Consider the following 19,818-nt stretch of genomic DNA (forward strand, 5'->3'; position numbering starts at 1 on the left):
CTGGACATATTTGTGTATTTTATTATATAATTTTTGATGACACTAAACAGAACATTGAATGCACTGTCCATATCATTTGTGCTATTGCAGATCTTGTTACACCAGGAGTATTCTCCATAACATTGGCTTTACAGAGGCTACCGGCAGAATGTCAGGGAGGATGAAGTTTCCTTTTTATTAGACCATCCTTGGAAAGAACATATGCAGCGGGATGTGATGAAGTCTGAGATTTCCAGAGGTGCGGGATTCCAGACGATCTTTTTTTAAAGGGGCAATACCTCACAACGCAAAACCACGCCTTGTGATTGTGCCTTTACAAAAACATCTGAGATCATCCAGCATCCTGCACCTCCAGTGATCCTGGACTCCATCACATCCCACCGATGGAGTTCTAGCAATAGGTAGATCTACACTGTCATGTGGTATTCCATATATTTCATATAGGCACCACTAACACCAATAAGACACAACTTATGTGTTATTTCATCTCCACTTTATTGAGACTTTTTATTTTTTTTATTTTATAATAATGAAAGTTACACTTTGATTATTAATGTTTGATACAAAGTCTCATCCTTTTTTTCTATATCTACGTAGAGTTTGCACAGCGCCAGTAACATGGAACAAATTGCCTGTACTATATTGTTTGTAAAGTATTAATAAAAATATTGAAACAAGAAAACAATGCAATCATAAAAATAATGGTACAATTGTACATGAGCAGTGTGATGTGCTTGTTAAATCTTTGTATATATCTCAAATATATTTAGACATTTTAAATTAGGTCAATGGGGTTTGCCTTTTTATACATATGAAACAAATATTTTTCCATCCTCTATTAATCAGGATGAATTTGCTGATGTTCTTTTATGTCAAAACCAACTCTAGAAATATCCTTTCTAAAAATATTGAGTGAATTTGTGTGCAAAACATTTCCCACACTCATAGCATGGAAATGTCCTCTCACCTGTGTGACTTCTCTGATGTTCAACAAGCTGTGATTTGTATAGAAAACATTTTCAACATTCATAAAATGGAAATCTCACTTGTGAATTCTTTGATGTTTAACAAGATTTGATTTATGTGTAAAACATTTCCCACAGTCAGAGCATGGAAATGGTATCTCACCTGTGTGACTTCTCTCATGCACAACAAGATATGATTTGCGTGTAAAACATTTCCCACACTCAGAGCATGGAAACAGCTTTTCACCTGTGTGAGTTCTCTCATGTCTAACAAAATCTAATTTGAATATAAAACATTTCCCACACTCAGAGCATCGAAATGGTTTCTCACCTGTGTGACTTTTCTGATGTATAACAAGCTGTGATTTGCGAGTAAAACATTGTCCACACTCAGAACATGGAAATGGCTTCTCACCTGTGTGACTTCTTTCATGTACAACAAGATATGATTTGCGTGTATAACATTTCCCACACTCAGAGCAGGAAAATGGCTTTTCACCTGTGTGAGTTCTCTCATGTCTCACAAAATCTAATTTGAATATAAAACATTTCCCACACTCAGAGCATCGAAATGGTTTCTCACCTGTGTGACTTTTCTGATGTATAACAAGCTGTGATTTGCGAGTAAAACATTTCCCACACTCAGAACATGGAAATGGCTTCTCACCTGTGTGACTTCTTTCATGCACAACAAGATATGATTTGCATGTAAAACATTTCCCACACTCAGAGCATGGAAATAGATTTTCACCTGTGTGACTTCTCTCGTGCACAGCAAGACATGATTTGCGTGTAAAACATTTCCCACACTCAGAGCATGAAAATGGCTTTTCACCTGTGTGAGTTCTTTCATGTCTAACAAGACCTAATTTGAGTATAAAACATTTCCCACACTCAAAGCATCGAAATGGTTTCTCACCTGTGTGACTTCTCTGATGTGTAACAAGATGTGATTTGTATTTGAAACATTTTCTACACTCAGAGCATGGAAATGGCTTCTCTCCTGTGTGACTACTCAAATGTTCAACAAGCTGTGATTTGCGTTTGAAACATTTTCTACACTCAGAGCACGGAAATGGCTTCTCGCCTGTGTGACTTCTCTCATGTATAACAAGCTGTGATTTGTAAGTAAAACATTTTGTACACTCAGAGCATCGGAATGGACTCTCACCTGTGTGACTTCTATAATGATTAACAAGAGTTGATTTGCGTGCAAAATATTTCCCACACTCAGAGTCACCTGTGTGACTTCTCTGATGTCTAATAAATTCTGATTTGTATGTAAAACATTTCCCACACTCAGAGCATGGAAATGGCCTCTTGCCTGTCTCAGGTGGCTGATGGGTAATAAACTTTGTGTTCTGTGTAAAACATTTGTCCTGTACTGTACTGGGAAATGTTCTATCTAGTCTAAGAGATGTGATAGATGGACCAATATCTGAGGTATCAGGTGAACATTCCTCATGATTAGAGGTAACAGATGATATATCTGAACTGTGAGGTACTGGATGTATAATTGGGATCACAGGGTTTTCCAGAGAATCTCGCATGATGTCTTTAGCTTCAATTTCACAATCTGGCGATACAATGGGATGTTCAGCCAATATATTTCTTCTGTTATATCCATCTACAGGGAATAAAATATATATATATATATATATATATATATATATAAGCAAATTATGTTACTGGAAGAACTATACCCCCTAGAGCCTCTGTGAGGGTCTTCTGCCTGTAACATCCCCCACTGTTCCCTTAGTGTTTTATGCACACACCAGTACTTAGGATGCCACCTGGTCTTAAACCTCAAGCAGGATGGGATTACACAATTGGCTGGAGACCACAGATTAATTTATTAATAATGCTAGGCAGACTGATAGCCAACAAGGGAAGGGCACACCCTGGGTAACTGGCAGGATACGGGTCACAGCAGCGGGTGGGACAATATATGTGGTTAGGCAACGGAGCACAGTGCAGCTAGGTAGGGAAGCTAGCAGGCTGAGCTGTGGTAGAGAAGAACAAAAGGAAACAAATGGCAAAGGCAATAACTATGGATAATATAGAATTAGCAGGAACTATGTTTAGGCATGGCAGAAAATCCAAGCACTGGAACAGTATCAGAGTACAGGATTCTGGGACACAGACCAGCAACTTACACTATGGTATAAGCTACAACCGGCAGGGCTGACTGCCTTATAAGAGAAAGTAGCACCAATCAGAACCAGATGTAGTTAAAATGCCGGTTGTCGGGATTTCAGCGCTCAGAAGACCGTCGCCGGAATCCGAATGCAGTGGAATCTCGACGCCCAGAATCCTGACCAATGGCCGGTATTCCCATTTGGTTGGTTGGTCCATGCCACCAACCGAGTGGGAATAGAACCGAAGAGGAGCGAGCAATGGAAGGGGGGGGGGGGGGGGGGCGCAGTGCCGGAATTCCATCAGCTGGGATGCTGCTGTTAGTATACTGACAGCCAGCATACTGGCTACCGGTAAATCATACTCAACCCATCAGAACAGCCAGAATGGGAAGGTCCACATAATTAGAAATCTCATGCAGCTTCATTGCTGCACGTAGCCTAAGCATCCAGACTGTTAGGTAGCCATAGTCGCCATAGCTGCCTGGCATCCCGGTAGCCTAGCAACCAGCGGGACCTTTAGGCATTGCATTCTGGTGACAAGGAGTCCCGGTAACCTAGCAACAAATGGGACTTGTCGGGAAAACAAGCCGCAGCGGTGGCTTGTAACACTTACAAGTTTGAGCAATTGCATGTCTTCTCCACCTTTGGGAAATATATCTCAGCTTGGGCTCCCCTGGTACTGTTAGATCCTCTATTGCTGCCGCTTGGCAATCCCTGTGATCAGTGTGATGGAGGGAAACATATCTCAGCTTGGGCTCCCCTGGTGCTGTTAGAGCCTCTATTGCTGCCACTTGGCAATCCCTGTGATCAGTGTGATGGAGGGAAACACATCTCCGTCAGCAGCCATCATGGATCGGTCGTCTGAGGTCTCCAGGCAAAGTGACATCATCATGTGGGTACCGGCCCGCCGCTGGCATTGCAGAGAGAGAAAGGAGGCGCCCTATACACCCTTATTTAAGGTAAAATTGTAACACTTCTTGTTTCTTAACAGTTCTGAGCATTACACCTTGATAAAAACGCCCTGCGCAGCGTTGAAACTTTGGTGGACATTATGCCGGCACATTTAATTTAAGAACTAAATACACGTTATTTTAAAGGGTTCACTACGGCTGGCCGGCGGTCGGGCTCCCGGCGCCCAGCATACCGGCGCCGGGAGCCCGACCGCCGGCTGACCGACAGTGTGGCGAGCGCAAATGAGCCCCTTGCGGGCTCGCTGCGCTCGCCACGCTACGGGCACGGTGGCGCGCTAAGCGCGCCACACTATTTTATTCTCCCTCTATGGGGGTCGTGGACCCCCACGAGGGAAAATAAGTGTCGGTATGCCGGCGGTCGGGCTCCCGGCGCCGGTATACTGAGCGCCGGGAGCCCGACCGCCGGTATACAGAAGACCACCCATTTTAAATGATAAATCTGACGACTGCAGCCTAGTTCTGGTGTTTTGTCTGTTTCGGGGGATATGCAAGCTAACCCCAGGGAAACTTATTATCATATGGTATGAGGGGAAGGCACAGCGGTTGTCTATTGCATTGGAGTGCCTACTACCAACATTATACAGTGCCTTGCTAAAGTATTCACCCCCCTAAAGTATTAGATCTCTGGGCTGGTAACACATAGTGACATGATGTGAGGGGGAGAGCAGGAGTATAATAGGGGCTGATGGCTTGTGATGTAGGAGATACACCAGAGAGTGTGAATAGGAGACTGGTCAGACATCTGGGCTGGTGACACACAGTGACATGATGTGAGGAGGGAGCAGGAGTATAATAGAGGCTGATGGCACCTCATTGGCAAGTGTAGTTGTTATCCCAAAACCCGGTCGGGACCCAGAGCTGGTTACTAACTATAGACCCATATCGCTCTTAAATGTTGATATCAAAATATATGCAAAATTATTGGCCAATAGACTGGGGCCTCTTCTCCCCCAATTGGTCCATCCAGACCAGGTCGGTTTCATTCCGGGTCGTCAAGCTTTAGATAACACGCGCAGGACGGTGGACCTGATACACGAAATTTACAGACAAAAAAAGCCGGCGCTGGTCCTAGGACTGGACGCTGAAAAGGCATTCGACCGGATTAAATGGCCTTTCATGTTCCACACGCTTCAACAAGCAGGGATTACAGGACAATTCTTTCAAGGAGTATCAGCTCTATATGGCAATCCTAAGGCGGCTGTACTTGCCAATGAGGTGATGTCCCCGCCTTTCCAAATTGCTAACGACACGCGTCAGGGCTGTCCGCTATCCCCGTTAATATTCGCCCTCTCTATAGAACGCCTCGCTGCTAGGATCCGAGCCAACCCATTAATTAAAGGAGTGAAAGTGGGTGCTACTGAACACAAAATTGCGTTATATGCAGATGACGTGTTACTTACAATTTCCGACCCTATACACTCACGACCCCATCTTTTTCGAGAAATAGATGAGTTTGGTACACATTCTGGCTATAAAATTAACTCAGACAAGACTGAGGTCTTAGACTTTTACATTCCGCAAGCCACGAAAAATATGTTGGCCAATAGCTTCAATTTTCGATGGAACACAAAGCAACTTACGTACTTGGGAGTTGCTATAACTAAAAATTATTCCCAACTTTTTCAGGCAAATTTCCCCAAGCTGCTCTCCCAACTTCAAAGAGATCTTGAAAACTGGGGAACCCACTATATCTCTTGGATCGGCCGTATCAACGCCATCAAAATTAACCTTTTGCCCAGACTCCTCTATTTGTTCCAAACCCTCCCGGTTCGGGTGCCGCCTTACGTCTTTAAAAACCTCCAACACACCACGTCCCATTTTATCTGGTCCAAAAAGAAACCTAGAGTGAAGCATATAACTTTACAGAAACACACATCGGAGGGCGGTCTGGGGGTCCCGGATTTCAAAGCCTACTACATAGCGACCAAACTCGCACAATGTATTCAATGGAACACGCCGAAAACGGAGAGAGTTTGGGTCGCAATAGAAACTGACTCTATTAAGTTGAACTATATCTCCTCTTTGCTATGGCTCCCCTGTCTGACACGCCCCCGTTCAGTTAAATCCCATCCAGTAATCTCCCACTCCTTAGACATCTGGGACATGGCTAACCGTAAATTCCACCTAGCGCCGCCCCATAGCCCCTTAGTTCCGCTTTTTGACAACCCCCTGTTCCAATCAGGCCGACACCCCAATGCCCTACCACAGTGGCGGGAAGAGGGGGTTAAACTATTAAATGACATAGCTGCAGATTCCATGTTCCCATCTTTTACAGATCTCCAAGCTAAATTTATGTTGCCGCGCTCCCTCTTCTTCCAATACCTACAGATCCGACACTTCCATTCCACACTACTGACGCAACTCAATCATAGACCACTGACTTCTCTGGAAGTTCTTGCACTGCGCACAGAATCGGCTAAAGGACTTATCTCTACCGTTTATAAGTTATTGGGGACCCCTCACAAGTAGACAGGGAGCCACACGAGAGGGCATGGGAATCTGACCTGGGAGAAACATTTGATTCTGAACTCTGGTCTGACATATACGCTAGCCTAGCATCTCGTTCCATATGTGTTCGTGCAAAGGAAAACGCGTATAAGCTTTTCTATTGATGGTATTATGTTCCCACCCGTCTTGCCAAGATGTTCCCAGACCTGTCTCCTCTCTGTTGGAGATGCAAGACAATGGATGGAGCGTTCTTGCATATCTGGTGGGAATGCCCTAGACTGCTCCCCCTCTGGAGGGAACTAGGTTCCCTATTTTCCACAATCCTTGGGATCTCCATTCCCCTGTTACCCAAGCACTTCCTTCTCTCTGTGTCACTGTCTGGGGCATCGCGATGTCAGACTAAACTGTTCACTCACATGGTTCTTGCATCTAGATGTGCCATAGCAACGTACTGGAAATCCTCAGAGGTTCCTGCCATGGGAGAAATTTTAGGGAAAATATGGCATATATATACTATGGAACACATCACTAGCATCCTGAAGGGCTCTTCTGAGACCTTTCTTAAGACTTGGGAGCCGTGGACATCCTTTTTTAAGGCGTCTCCTCCCTTCCTTTAACAGGGCCCTGTTATACCGCTAGTTTTAAACGGTATCCGCAGCCTCGTATTCTCAGAACGGGACCGGTCGAGTCTTCCCCAACCCCCTCCACAGAATCATCTTATTTTGTTGCTTTCCTTTTTCTCCTCCCTCCTCTAGAACTATGTTTCCTCCTTACCTATCTTTTTTGCTCCCTCTCTTTTTTTTTCTTTTCTTTTTTTTTTTTCTTTTTCTTCTTCTGTCTCTCTATAATATCTCATAATATTTTGAAAATTGATGAGTCTAAGATGTATTTTGAAGAGACTATAAGCTCTCCGGAACATGCTCGTTTTGGTTATGGATCTCCCCAATTGGGATGTTTATTGTATTCAGACGACCATGTAAGTTCTCTGTTATACCTAGTTTACGTCCATATATGTATTGTATCTCATCTACCCAATAAAAACAATAAAAAATAAAAAAAAAATAGAGGCTGATGGCTCCTGATGTATGAGATATACCAGACAGTGTGGGGAGGAGACTGGTCAGTTCTCTGGGCTGGTAACACACAGTGACATGATGTGATGGGAAGAGCAGGAGTATAATAGGGGCTGATGGCTCCTGATGTATGAGATACACCAGAGAGTGTGGTGAGGAGACTGGTCAGATCTCTGGGGTGGTAACACACAGTGACATGATGTGAAGGGGAGAGCAGGAGTATAATAGGGGCTGATGGCTGCTGATGTATGAGAACACACTAGAGAGTATGGGGAGGAGACTGGTCAGATCTCTGGGCTGGTAACACACAGTGACATGATGTGAGGGGGTGAGCATGAGTATAACAGGGGCTGATGGATTATGACTCCCCCACTTTGCAGATACATTTCCCTCAGTTTTAAATGACAGAGGAGGGTGAAGTATGAGAGATTCTTTGTAGTAACTGTGCAAGGAGAATATGTGACTATTCCTGTAATAAGTGCTTATTACTCACCTGTGCTGATATATGTTGGTATTTTCTCCTCCTTACACTGCTGATCACCCCTCACATATGTCTCTTCTTTTCCGTCTATATCTTCTGCCTTCATACCAGTCACATACGTCTCTTCTTCTCCCTCTGTATCTTCTGTTTTCCTATCAGTCACATACGTCTGTTCTTCTCCCTCTATATCTTCTGCCTTCATATAAGTCACATACGTCTCATCTTCTCCCTCTATAACTTCTGCCCTCATATCAGTCACATACGTCTCTTCTTCTCCCTCTATATCTTCTGCCTTCATACCAGTCACATACGTCTCTTCTTCTCGCTCTATATCTTCTGCCTTCATATCAGTCACATACGTCTCTTCTCCCTCTATATCTTCTGTCTTCATATCAGCCACATACGTCTCTTCTTCTCCCTTTATATTTGTAAGATCTTCACCCTGAATAACCCATATATAAATGAATACTTTATTAATGCCGGACATCATTACTCAGAGTAATCAGGAGACTATCAGAGTATTAGACACACAGCTCTGTACAGACCATACAGTACAATGGCTCTCAGTCATATCCCGCTGGGTACCCCCTACCAGTCCATTTGCCTTATTTGTACCTCCGACATTTGAAAAGCAATACATTTGTAATTAATAATTGCTATCAGATAAAATGTTTAGGTGCCGTTATATATACAAAAGAAAATAAGATTTTAAACCTACCGGTAAATCTTGTTCTCGTAGTCCGTAGAGGATGCTGGGGACTCCGTAAGGACTATAGGGATAGACGGGCTCCGTAGGAGACATGGGCTCTTTAAGAAAGACTTTAGGTCTGGGTGTGCACTGGCTCCACCCTCTATGCCCCTCCTCCAGACCTCAGTTAGAGAAACTGTGCCCAGAGGAGATGGACAGTACGAGGAAAGGATTTTTGTTAATCCAAGGGCAAGATTCATACCAGCCCACACCAATCACACCGTATAACTTGTGCATCAAGAAAACAGTTAACAGTATGAAAAAATAACGTAGCATCAGTCCAACCTGATGGAACTATAACATAACCCCTTGTAAGCAAAACTATATACAAGTCTCGCAGAAGTAGTCCGCACTTGGGACGGGCGCCCAGCATCCTCTACGGACTACGAAAAAAAGATTTACCGGTAGGTTTAAAATCTTATTTTCTCTAACGTCCTAGAGGATGCTGGGGACTCCGTAAGGACCATGGGGATTATACCAAAGCTCCCAAACAGGCGGGAGAGTGTGGACGACTCTGCAGCACCGATTGAGCAAACCTTAGGTCCTCCTCAGCCAGGGTATCAAACTTATAGAATTTTGCAGAGGTGTTTGAACCCGACCAAGTAGCAGCTCGGCACAGTTGTAGTGCAGAGACCCCTCGGGCAGCTGCCCAAGACGAGCCCACCTCCTAGTGGAATGGGCCTTGACTGATTTTGGTAACGGCAATCCAGCCGTAGAATGCGCCTGCTGGATGGTATTACAGATCCAGCGAGCAATAGTCTGCTTCGAAGCAGGTGCGCCAATCTTGTTGGCTGCATATAGGACAAACAGTGCTTCCGTTTACCTGACTCTAGCCGTTCTGGCCACATAAATTTTCAAAGCCCTGACCACATTAAGGGACTCAAAATCCTCCAAATCTCGTGTAGCCACAGGCACCACAATAGGTTGGTTCATATGAAAAGATGACAACAACACTTAGGCAAGAATTGAGGACGGGTCCGCAATTCCGCCCTATCCATATGGAAAACCTCCAAGTGAGATATTTTAACTCCACCGTTTGAAATGGTTCAAACCAGTGCGACTTAAGGAAACTCAACACCACGTTAAGGTCCCAAGGCTGAATATGCAGCACTCTCTTTACAAAAGTCTGTAATTCTGGGAGAGAAGCCAATTCTTTTTGAAAGAAAATGGACAAGGCCGAAATCTGAACCTTAATGGATCCTGACTTTAGGCCCAAATTCACTCCAGTTCTTCCGAAGGAGCATTCCTGGCCTCACACCAAGAAACATATTTTCACCATATACGGTGATAATGTTTAGCGGTCACGTCCTTCCTAGCCTTTATCAGCGTAGGAATGACCTCATCCGGAATTCCTTTTTCCACTAGGATCCAGCGTTCAACCGTCATGCCTTCAAACGCAGCCACAGTAAGTCTTGAAACAGACATGGCCCCTGTTGTAACAGGTCCTGTCGTAGAGGAAGAGGCCACGGATCTTCTGTGAGCATTTCCAGCATATCCGGATACCAGGTCCTTCTTGGCCAATCTGGAACAATGAGAATTGTTCTCACTCCTCTTTTTCTTATTATTCTCAATACCTTGGGTATGAGAGGAAGAGGAGGAAACACATAAACCGACTGGAACACCCACAGTGTCACTAGGGCGTCTACTGCTACCGCCTGAGGATCTTTTGATTTGGCGCAATACCTCTGTAGATTTTTGTTGAGACGGGATGCCATCATGTCTATCTGGGGCAGTCCCCACTGACTTGCAATCTGTGCGAAGACTTCCCGATGAAGTCCCCACTCCCCTGGATGCAGGTCGTGTCTGCTGAGGAAGTCTGCTTCCCAGTTGTCCACTCCTGGAATGGACACAGCTGACAGTGCGTTTACATGAATTTCCGCCCAGCGAAGAATCTTGGTGGCTTGCCACCCTGCTCCTTGTGCCGCCTTGGCGGTTTAAATAAGCCACTGCGGTGATGTTGTCTGACTGGATCAGAACTGATTGGTCGCAAAGTAAGTTCTCCGCCTGTCGTAGGGCGTTGTATATGGCCCTCAGTTCCAGGATGTTCATGTGAAGACAAGTCTCTTGACTTGTCCAGAGTCCTTGGAAGTTTCTACCCCTTGTGACTGCTCCCCACCCTCTGAGGCTCGCGTCCGTGGTCACCAGGATCCAATCCTGATTGGCGAACCTGCGTCCTTCCAAAAGGTGAGCACTCTGCAGCCACCACAGATGAGATACCCTGGCCCTGGGGGACAGGGTGATCCGCTGATGAATTTGTAGATGTGATCCAGACCACTTGTCCAATAGGTCCCATTGGAAAGTCCTTGCATGGAACCTGCCGAAGGGAATGGCCTCGTATGTTGCCACCATTTTTCCCAGGACTTGAGTGCAATGATGCACAGACACTTGTTTTGGCTTCAATAGGTTCTTGACTAGAGTCATGAGTTCCCGAGCCTTTTCTATCAAGAGAAAAACTTTTTTCTGGTCTGTGTCCAGAACCATGCCCAAGAAGCTCAGACGAGTCGTAGGAACCAGCTGCGACTTCGGGATATTGATAATCCAGCCGTGTTGCTGTAACACCTTCACTAAAAGTGACACACTGTTCAGTAACTTCTCTCGTGATCTCGCTTTTATGAAGAGATCGTCCAAGTACGGGACAATTGTGACACCCTGCTTGCGCAGGAGCACCATCATTTCCGCCATTACCTTTGTGAAAATCCTCGGGCCGTGGAAAGCCCAAACGGCAACGTCTGAAATTGGTCATGACAATCCTGTACCGCAAATCTCAGGTACGCCTGATGAGGTGGATATATGGGAACATGAAGGTATGCATCCTTTATGTCCAGGGATACCATAAAATCCCCCCCTTCCACGCTGGCGATGACCGCTCTGAGCGATTCCATTTTGAACTTGAACCGTTTTAAGTATAGGTTCAGGGATTTTAAATTCAATATGGGTCTGACCAAACCGTCCGGTTTCGGAACGACAAACAGGGTGGAGTAGTATCCCTTCCCTCTCTGAAGTAGGGGAAGTTCGCCCACCACTTGTTGAAGACACAATTTGTGAATAGCATTTAACACTATCTCCCTTTCCAGAGGAGAAGTCGGTAGAGCCGATTTGAAAAACCGGTGAGGAGGCACCTCTTCGAATTCCAGATTGTATCCCTGAGAAACAATTTCTATTGCCCAGGGGCTGAAAAGTCGAAGTCGTGCCCCCATTGGGGAGGACTCCCCTAGCGGAGCCCCAGCGTCATGCGGTGGATTTTGCAGAGGCCGGGGAGGATTTCTGTTCCTGGGAACTAGCTGTGCTGTGCAGCTTTTTACCTCTGCCCTTACCTCTGGCAAGAAAGGACGATCCACGCACTCTTTTGCTTTTATTTGAACGAAAGGACTGCATTTGATAATGTGGCGCTTTCTTAGGTTGTGAGGGAACATAAGGCAAAAAATTTGATTTACCTGCCGTAGCTGTGGACACCAGGTCCGAGAGACCTTCCCCAAACAAATCCTCCCCCTTGTAAGGTAAAACCTCCATATGTCTTTTTGAGTCGGCATCACCTGTTCACTGCCGGGTCCAGAGGACCCTTCTAGCAGAGATTGACATAGCGTTTATTCTAGAACCCAGTAAACTAATGTCTCTTTGAGCATCCCTCATATATAAGACAGCATCCTTTATATGGCCTAGGGTCAATAACATGGTATCCTTATCTAGGGTCTCAATCTCCGCTGATAAGGAATCTGTCCATGCTGCTCCCGCGCTACAAACCCAGGCCGCCGCAATTGCCGGTCTGAGTAATGTACCAGAATGTGTGTAAATGGATTTCAAGGTAATCTCCTGCTTGCGGTCTGCAGGATCCTTGAGGGTAGCCGTATCTTGTGATGGCAGCACTAGCTTTTTAGACAAGCGTGTCAACGCTTTGTCCACCTTAGGGGATGATTCCCACCGTACCCTGTCCGTTGGTGGGAAAGGATACGCCATAAGAATCCTTTTGGGAATCTGCATTTTTTTTGTCTGGAGATTCCCAAGCTTTTTCACATAATTCGTTACCTTGGGCTCTTTTCCCTTATACATGTGCACCCTCGTGTCAGGGACAGGGGGTTCCTCTGTGATATGCAACACTTCTTTTATTGCAATAATCATATATCGAATACATTTAGCCACTTTCGGCTGTAACTTTACATCATCGTAGTCGACACTGGAGTCCGAATCCGTGTCGGTATCAGTGTCTGCTATTTGGGGTAGTGGGTGCTTATGAGACACTGAAGGTCCCAGCGACATAGGGACAGACACGGGTTCACTACCTGACTGTTCCTTAGCCTCATCTAATCTCTTGTGCAATAAGTTCACACTAGCACTTAAAATATTCCACATATCCACCCAGTCAGGTGTCGGCACCGCCGACGGAGACCTCACATTCATACACTCCCCCTCCTCTCTAGGTGAGCCTTCTACCTCAGACATGTCGACACACGCGTACCGACACACCACACACACAGGGAACCTCTTATCTGAAGACAGTTTCCCCACCAGGCCCTTTGGAGAGACAGAGAGAGAGTATGCCAGCACACACCCCAGCGCTGTATGACCCAGGAGTAAAACACAATAATATTATGTTTACCCAGATAGCACTGTTTACATATACAATATGCGCCAATTTTGTGCCCCTCCCCCTCCTCTTTAAAACCCTTTGTATACCGTGGTATAAGCAGGGGAGAGTCCTGGGAGCTTCCTCTCAGCGGTGCTGTGGAGAAAAAATGACGCTGGTGAGTGCTGAGGGAGAAGCCCCGCCCCCTCGGCGGCGGGCTTATGTCCCGCTTAAAATCTCAAAATTTGGCGGGGCCTCTTATATATGTACAGTGCCCAGCTGTTCATATACTTATTTTTGCCAAAAGAAGTCTATATGCTGCCCAGGGCGCCCCCCCTGAGCCCTGCACCCTTACAGTGACTTCCGTGTGTGAGGTGTATGGGAGCAATGGCGCACAACTGCAGTGCTGTGCGTTACCTCAGTGAAGATCATGAAGTCTTCTGCCGCCTCTGAAGTCTTCTTTTCTTCTCATACTTACTCGGCTTCTATCTTCCGGCTCTGCGTGGGGGACGGCGTCGCGGCTCTGGGACGGACGGCGTGGGTGAGACCTGCGTGCCAATCCCTCTGGAGCTAATGGTGTCCAGTAGCCTAAGAAGAGAAGAAGCCTAAGAAGCAGAGCCTTGAAACTCACAGAAGTAGGTCTGCTTCTCTCCCCTCAGTCCCTCGATGCAGGGAGTCTGTTTCCAGCAGGCTCCCTGAAAATAAAAAACCTAACAAATATACTTTCTGTCAGGAAGCTCAGGAGAGCTCCTGAAATGCACCCATCTCCTCTGGGCACAGTATCAAACTGAGGTCTAGAGGAGGGGCATAGAGGGAGGAGCCAGTGCACACCCAGACCTAAAGTCTTTCTTAAAGTGCCCATGTCCCCTGCGGAGCCCGTCTATCCCCATGGTCCTTACGGAGTCCCCACCATCCTCTAGGACGTTAGAGAAATAAACATTTAATAAAAATAACACAATAGAACTAATTGTCCACATATATTTTTCACATATTACACTTTGTGACATATGTAAAATGTACAGTAAATCTGTGATCCCCATCTTCTTTCTTATACAGGGATAGATGTTTTCATGTTGTTATCAGGGTCCTACTGTGGTGCATGGGTCTAGAGATCCCCAATTACACTGCTTTCCCCGCGTGTCTCATTATCACCGGGAATGACTGATACAGTGACAGTCACTTTGGTATATTGGCGAGACCCTAAATCCCACCTACCTGATCCTCCTGTGGGATCCTGTGATTCTCCTCTGTACAGTCCTGGGAATACAGAGGACGGGGACATCTCTCTGGAGTATCTCTGTTACTGGGCCCATCTGTAGGAGACACACAGTGACTGAGTACAGTATATATACGTGATTATCAGGTGATGTGTGTATATAGGGGCTCCATACCTGCTCTCCCTTGTACAATACATGACAGTCTCATCTTACCCAGTGATGTGAGGGGCCGGTGATTCTCCATCATCACGTCCTTGTACAGACCCATGTGTTCCTCTATATACTCCTCCTCCTGCATGGAGACATAGACAGTGACATCCTGACACCTTATAGGAACCTGACACACACAGTGATACAGTCATCACCCAGACACGTCCCTTGGTGTTACTGTATAATGTCCCATTCCCAGCAGTCACCTCTCCAGTCATCACCCAGACACATCCCCTGGTGTTACTGTATAATGTCCCATTCCCAGCAGTCACCTCTCCAGTCATCACCCAGACACGTCCTCTGGTGTTACTGTATAATGCCCCATTCCCAGCAGTCACCTCTCCAGTCATCACCCAGACACGTCGCCTGGTGTTACTGTATAATGTCCTATTCCCAGCAGCCACCTCTCCAGTCATCACCCAGACACATTCCCTGGTGTTACTGTATAATGCCCCATTCCCAGCAGTCACCTCTCCAGTCATCACCCAGACACATCCCCTGGTGTTACTGTATAATGTCCCATTCCCAGCAGCCACCTCTCCAGTCATCACCCAGACACGTCCCCTGGTGTTACTGTATAATGTCCCATTCCCAGCAGTCACCTCTCCAGTCATCACCCAGACACATCCCCTGGTGTTACTGTATAATGTCCCATTCCCAGCAGTCACCTCTCCAGTCATCATCCAGACACGTCCCCTGGTGTTACTGTATAATGTCCCATTCCCAGCAGTCACCTCTCCAGTCATCACCCAAACACGTCCCCTGGTGTTACTGTATAATGTCCCATTCCCAGCAGTCACCTCTCCAGTCATCACCCAGACACGTCCCCTGGCGTTACTGTATAATGTCCCATTCCCAGCAGTCACCTCTCCAGTCAGCAGCTGAATGATCTTGTTGGCGAGTTCCAGGATCTTCTGGTCATTGTGCCTCTCATGTATCAGTGAGTGAGGTGGAGGCACCGTGATGGGGCTCTTGGTCCTGTTCAGTCCTCCTGACACATGGGGATGACTGCTGGGTGTATCACACTCAATAGATATCTTCTTCACTACGGTGTAATCCTTTATATTGTGAAAGACACCAAATATTATGGCATACACTCCCATATACCCCTCACCTCCCCAGTCATGTCCTTGTATTATTACTATAGATATAAGTGATGTCACAGTGATGCTTCCAGATCCCCTCACCTCCCCGTCATGTCCCTGTATTATTACTATTGATAAGTAATGTCACTGTGACACTCCCATATCCCCGACCTCCCCAGTCATGTCCCTGTATTATTACTATATATATGTGATGTTACAGTGACACTTTCAGATCCCCTCACCTCTCCAGTCATGTCCCTGTATTATTACTAAAGATATGTGATGTCACTATGATGCTCCCAGATCCCCTCATCTCCCCAGTCATGTCCCTGCATTATTACTATATATATATATATATATATATATATATGAGATGTCACTGTGACACTCCCAGATACCCTCATCTCCCCAGTCATGACCCTGCATTACTATAGATATAAGTGACGCTTCCAGATCCCTTCACCTCCACAGTCATGTCCCTGTATTATTACTATAGATATAAGGGATGTCACTGTGACACTCTCAGATCTCACCTCCCCAGTCATGTCCCTGTATTATTACTATAGATATGTGACATTACTGTGATGCTCCCAAAACTCCTCACCTCCCCAGTCATGTCCCTGTATTATTACTAAAGATATAAGTGATTGTACAGTGACACACCTAGATCCCCTCACCTCCCCAGTCATGTCATTGTATTATTACTATAGATATACGTGATGTCACTGTGAAACTCCCACATCCCCTCATCTCCTCAGTCAGTCATGTCCCTGTATTATTACAATAAATATAAGGGTGTCACACTCAGATCCCCTCACCTTCCCAGTCATGTCCCTGTATTATTACTATAGATATAGGTGTCATAACTGTGACACTAACAGATCACCTCACCTCCCCAGTCATGTTCCTGTATTATTACTATAGATATAAGTGATGTCACTGTGACACTCCTAGAATCCCTCATCTCCCCAGTCATGTCCAGGTATTATTACTATAGATATAAGTGATGTCACTGTGACACTCCCAGATCCCCTCACCTCCCCATTCATGTCCCTGTATTATTACTACAGATATAAGTAAAGTCACTGTAACACTTCCAGACCCCTCACCTCCCCAGTCAGCACGTAGATGATCTCCATGGTGAGATTTAGTATCCTCTCAGACATGTGACGTCTGTCCTTTTCCATCCTCAGAGGTCTAGGAGTAAGTATAATATACACCACAGAGTACACATGTAATATAGTCAAATAATAAGCAATGAGTGTCCGTAAAAATTCTCCTCATATAGCCCTGGGCACACATAAGACTTCCCAGTGACTGACACACAATGCTGTATTGCTAAATGGTTACACCGCACACCTCATGGCCGGGAGTCTGACACACATCTGCTTCACACTGCTCCGACTATCATCTGTTACACATGTCCGACACAGGGAAAATACGGATATTATGGTCTCTGTTTTAATATATCTTAGAAAATGAGCAATATATTCAATCCCTACAATTACATATAATTGGAAGAAGAAGAAGACACTAAAGGCTGCTCCCCCTGTATAAAAATAATAACAGGATACCACAGATTTCTCTCCCTGTATAATAAAAAAAGGACACCCCAGACCACTCTTCCTGTATTGTAGGACATCACCTACCTCTCCCAATGTATAACAATAATACAAGGACACCACACGCTGTTCTCCCTGTATAATAATAATCCTACACAAAAACCTGCTCCTCCTGTATAATACTGGTAACAACAAAACACCTCATTCCATTCTCCCTGTATAGTATTAATAACAGGACACCACAGGCCGCTCCGCCTGTATAATAATAACAGGACACCACAGGCTGCTGCCCCTGTATAATAATATCAGGACACCACAGGCTGCTCCCCCTGTTTAATAGTAATAAAAAAACACCACAGGCTGCTTCACCTGTATTATAATACAAATAATAATAATAGCACACCACATGCTGCTCCCCCTGTATAATGATAACAACATTACACCACAGGCTGCTCCCACTGTATAATAATAACAACAGGACACCACATGCTGCTCCCCCTGCATAATAATAACAGGACACCACAGGCTGCTCTCCCTGTATTATTATAATAATAATAGCACACCACAGGCTCCTCCCACTGTATAATAATAATATTTAAAGGACACCAAAGGCTGTTCCCCCTGTATATTATTATTAATAGTAATAAACCACAGGCTGCTCCTCCTGTTTAATAATAACAGGACACCACAGGCCACTCTCCCTGTATAATAAGACGCCATTACCTTAACTCGACGGACACTGGGAGGAACACACACAGGCCGGAAGTGAGGTGGAACTCACAGGCCGGAAGTAGGGTATGATTGGCACAGGCCGCTTCTTGGTGACTGGCCCCTCCCCTCCTACATCCCGACCACAGCACCGTCCTCTATAATAATGACTATTACATACATGTCCTCAGTGCAGGAGGCCGGCGGCCATTTTCTTGTAGACCAGTCTGGCAGCCGCAGCAGCAATAGGTTCCCTGGCCGTGTAGTGACGTCAGGAGCGGCGGCCATTTTCCCCTGGTCTGAGCTCATCCTTCCTTCTATCATTCCCACAAGGAAGCAGGAGCAGAGAGCAGCCATTGCTGTGTCTGGCAGCAGGTAATGATATTATTATTATTATTATTATTCTATAGGCTGAGCAGCTCTGGTGTCAGGTTGCTGTACTACAGGGGGAGCAGCCTCTGGTGCTTTGTTATAGTGCAGCTGGAGCAGCCTCAGGTGCTGCATTATCCCTGTAACACAGGTGGCTGACACTATAGTGTCCTACTCCTATTACTGTAATACAGGTGGCGCAGACCCCGCCGTTACCGTAATACAGGTGGCGCAGACCCCGCCGTTACCGTAATACAGGTGGCGCAGACCCCGCCGTTACCGCAATACAATGGATGCAGACCAATAATATACAGGGGGAGCAGCCTGAGGTGTCCTACTATACACGGGGAGTGGCCTGTGACATCCTATTATATAGGGAGTGCGGCCTGTGCTGTCCAATTATACAGGGGGGAGTGGCCTTTGATGTCCTGTTATACAGGGAGAGCGGCCTGTGTTGTCCAATTATACAGGGAGGAGTGGCCTGTGACATCCTATTATACAGGTGGAGCGACCTGTGTTGTCCTATTATACAGGGGGGAGAAACCTGTGGCATCCTGCTGTACAAGAGAGGCCTGTGGTGTCTTGTTATTATTATACAGAGTGAGCGGCATGTATTGTCTTTCTATACAGAAGGACCGTCCTGTGTTGTTATAATGTAACCCCCTCTTACCACCTATGGGTAATTAATACAGAAGTGCCTCCATCCAAGCTGTAATAAATCTATGGGCGTTGCTTGGGTAAGCCCAATTGTGTAGGCAATCTAATAATCTCCTACATGTAGGTGTGTAATATTCATTTCTCTTACGTCCTAAAGGATGCTGGCGACTCCGTAAGGACCATGGGGTATAGACGGGCTCCGCAGGAGACATGGGCACTATAAAGAACTTTAGATGGGTGTGCACTGGCTCCTCCCTCAATGCCCCTCCTCCAGACCTCAGTTAGATCCTGTACCCAGAGGAGACTGGATGCACTACATGGGAGCTCTCCTGAGTTTCTCTGAAAAATAATTTTGCTAGGTTTTTTGTTTTCAGGGAGCACTGCTGGCAACAGGCTCCCTGCATCGTGGGACTGAGGAGAGAGAAGCAGACCCACTTAAATGATAGGCCCTGCTTCTCAGGCTACTGCACACCATTTGCTCCAGAGGGAACGCAGGTCTCACCCTCGCTGTTCGTCCCGGAAGCCGCGCCTCCGTCCTCCTCACAGAGCCGGAAGATAGAAGCCGGGTGAGTATAAGAAGAAAGAAGACTTCAAAGGCGGCAGAAGACTTCAGATCTTCTCTGAG

The 19,818-nt window shown here is 46.0% G+C and overlaps 1 protein-coding gene across 1 annotated transcript; it reads right to left on the reverse strand.

Moving 5' to 3' along the window:
* Positions 1-477: 477 nt before the first annotated feature.
* Positions 478-18,289, reverse strand: LOC135054539 (oocyte zinc finger protein XlCOF6-like). The gene is made up of 7 exons (XM_063957683.1): positions 18,183-18,289; positions 17,007-17,094; positions 15,679-15,870; positions 14,816-14,894; positions 14,601-14,698; positions 8,089-8,518; positions 478-2,592 (listed from the first exon to the last, which is right to left on the reverse strand). The coding sequence occupies exons 2-7, from the start codon at positions 17,082-17,084 to the stop codon at positions 1,043-1,045; spliced, it is 2,427 nt and encodes an 808-aa protein (XP_063813753.1). The 5' UTR covers positions 17,085-17,094; positions 18,183-18,289; the 3' UTR covers positions 478-1,042.
* Between the last annotated feature and the right edge of the window lie 1,529 nt (positions 18,290-19,818).

The sequence above is a fragment of the Pseudophryne corroboree genome, chromosome 3, assembly GCF_028390025.1.
Source record: "Pseudophryne corroboree isolate aPseCor3 chromosome 3, aPseCor3.hap2, whole genome shotgun sequence".
NCBI classification, from domain to species: Eukaryota; Metazoa; Chordata; class Amphibia; order Anura; family Myobatrachidae; genus Pseudophryne; species Pseudophryne corroboree.